General features: G+C 25.1%; 1 protein-coding gene across 1 annotated transcript; it reads right to left on the bottom strand.

Annotated features, from left to right (window-relative positions):
- Positions 1–689: 689 nt before the first annotated feature.
- EIN_397910 (hypothetical protein) lies at positions 690–1,151 on the bottom strand (the record flags this gene model as incomplete). The annotated part of the gene is made up of 1 exon (XM_004258594.1): positions 690–1,151. The coding sequence occupies one exon, from the start codon at positions 1,149–1,151 to the stop codon at positions 690–692; it is 462 nt and encodes a 153-aa protein (XP_004258642.1).
- Positions 1,152–2,066: the final 915 nt, after the last annotated feature.

Genomic DNA, 2,066 nt, shown 5'->3' with positions numbered 1-2,066 from the left:
GTCTAATTTGTAGCTGTTTTGAAAAGGGTTAGTGTAGTTTCTTGTTCACAATGTATGACAAAACTTTCTTTCAAAGTATTAAGACGAACAACAGAGTCAGTCACACTCCACTCATATGTTCTTAAACAACTTTCATATTCCTTTACACAGACCATTTCATTCTCGTATTTGCACCATTTGACATTTGTAGCACATACATAATATATTACCAAAGCGATGAGAAACATGATAACTAGTTCGTGTTATTACCATAAAACTACAATTTTATTAAATGAATCAAATAATAACATGCTGACTTATTCGTTCTTTTATTCGATTTAAAATAAAACAAAGAATTTTTTAATTTGGAAAAATGTTAATTTTTATTAATAGTTATAGTATTTTTTATAATATTTTTAATTTCATTGAAGTAGCAATAACTTTTTTCGTTTTTTTTTTTAATAATTGAAAACACAGATTTATTTATTTTAAGATTTTGTCATTTTAGTTAAATTATATTATTAAATTAATTAAATTTTACACATCAAAAAAAATAAAAAATTATTTTTATTTTATTTCAACATGTAAAAAATAAAAAAAATAAATAACATAAAAAAATAATTTATAAAATATTATATTCTTTTAATTAAAAGTTAATAACAAAAAAATACTATTTTTTAATTAAAAAAATCATTCAATAAAAATCAAACTCATTTCTGGAGCATTTTTTCAAGTCGTTCTTTTTCTTTCAACAAAGACTTAAGTTCAGCGTCTTCTTTTCTGATTTGTGCGTCAATTTTAAGTTTTTTGAAATTTTGTTGTTTCTTTGAAGAACCGATATCTTCGATGAGCGCCAGGGCTTTATCTTTTTTCGACTTTTTTCCATTGAATTCTTCCCTCTCTTTTTTCCTTCGTTCTTGGTATTCTTTTTCGTGCTTCTCATTTTCTCTTTTGATTTGAGCTTTTGATTTTCCATCGTTTTGCATTGCAAGTTGAGTCAATCGCCACATCAGCGGAATTTTGTACTCATCCTCCTCTTTGTAGGGCAAATCATGCTGTTTAACACGGCCCTTGTGGCGTTCCTCTTGTATCTTCTGAACGGTATCCTTTCGTTTTTGTGGACAAAACGGATCTATTGTTTTTAATTTCTTTTGACGAGCTACCCTCCCCATCTTTTAAAATTTGTGGGTTTCATTTTTGGAATTTGTTTGTGGTATAGTATATTATTTTGATTATTTTACTATTTGTAATGTTTTTTTTTTTGAGAAATTAAAAAAAACATCCATAAAATAAATTAATATTTTTATTTAGAACTATAGTAATACAGAATATAATTATGGTAAATAATCAAATAAGACTTATTATATAAAAAAATGTTAATAAAAATAATTTAAAAGTATATTTTATAAATATTAATAGTTATAATTTATTTTATTATTTAAATTGTTTTTTGTGGAACAAAAAGAAGATAAAGAACAAAACAGAAGGTGTTATGAGGTTGACTTAACTATATTTATTTAATAAAACAACTATTTATCAATAATAGAACATAAATTATTCAATAATAGTAACAATATAATAATAAATAGTATCTGAGTGGTATATAAAGGTGGAAATGAGCTTCAAAAATCAACAAACTTTTCCTTGTTAGTGTTGCTTCAAGAAACAGCACTAGCTCAGGTGCGTGTTCCTGTGCACTGCGAACATTAGCATCTGATGGTTTACCCTGGGAACAATTTTTGTATTGCCTTTTAATGGGCGCCTTAACATTACTATTATTTAATTTATTTCTTTATTATTTTTTCTAATACTTATTTCCTTCTTTTTATCAATGAAATGTTTAGTAAAATTATTATCAAGTAATATGTTTTAACACGAAAAATAAATGTTTAATTTCATTTCAAAATGAGAAATTGAACAATGAGAAAAATAATACAAATATAGTCAGTCTAACAACTTTATCTGCTTAGAAACGTTATCTGGAACCTTTTAAACCAAACCAAGTGGATAATTATGGGAAACCATTCAAAAAACTTATCCTATTGTTCAAATTTTTTCACACTTTTTTGTGTTTTACCTAATTCCCA

This window comes from Entamoeba invadens (genome assembly GCF_000330505.1).
Source record: "Entamoeba invadens IP1 unplaced genomic scaffold scaff_1105074724775, whole genome shotgun sequence".
Taxonomy (NCBI): domain Eukaryota; phylum Evosea; order Mastigamoebida; family Endamoebidae; genus Entamoeba; species Entamoeba invadens.
This window is presented reverse-complemented; position numbering and strand designations above follow the sequence as displayed.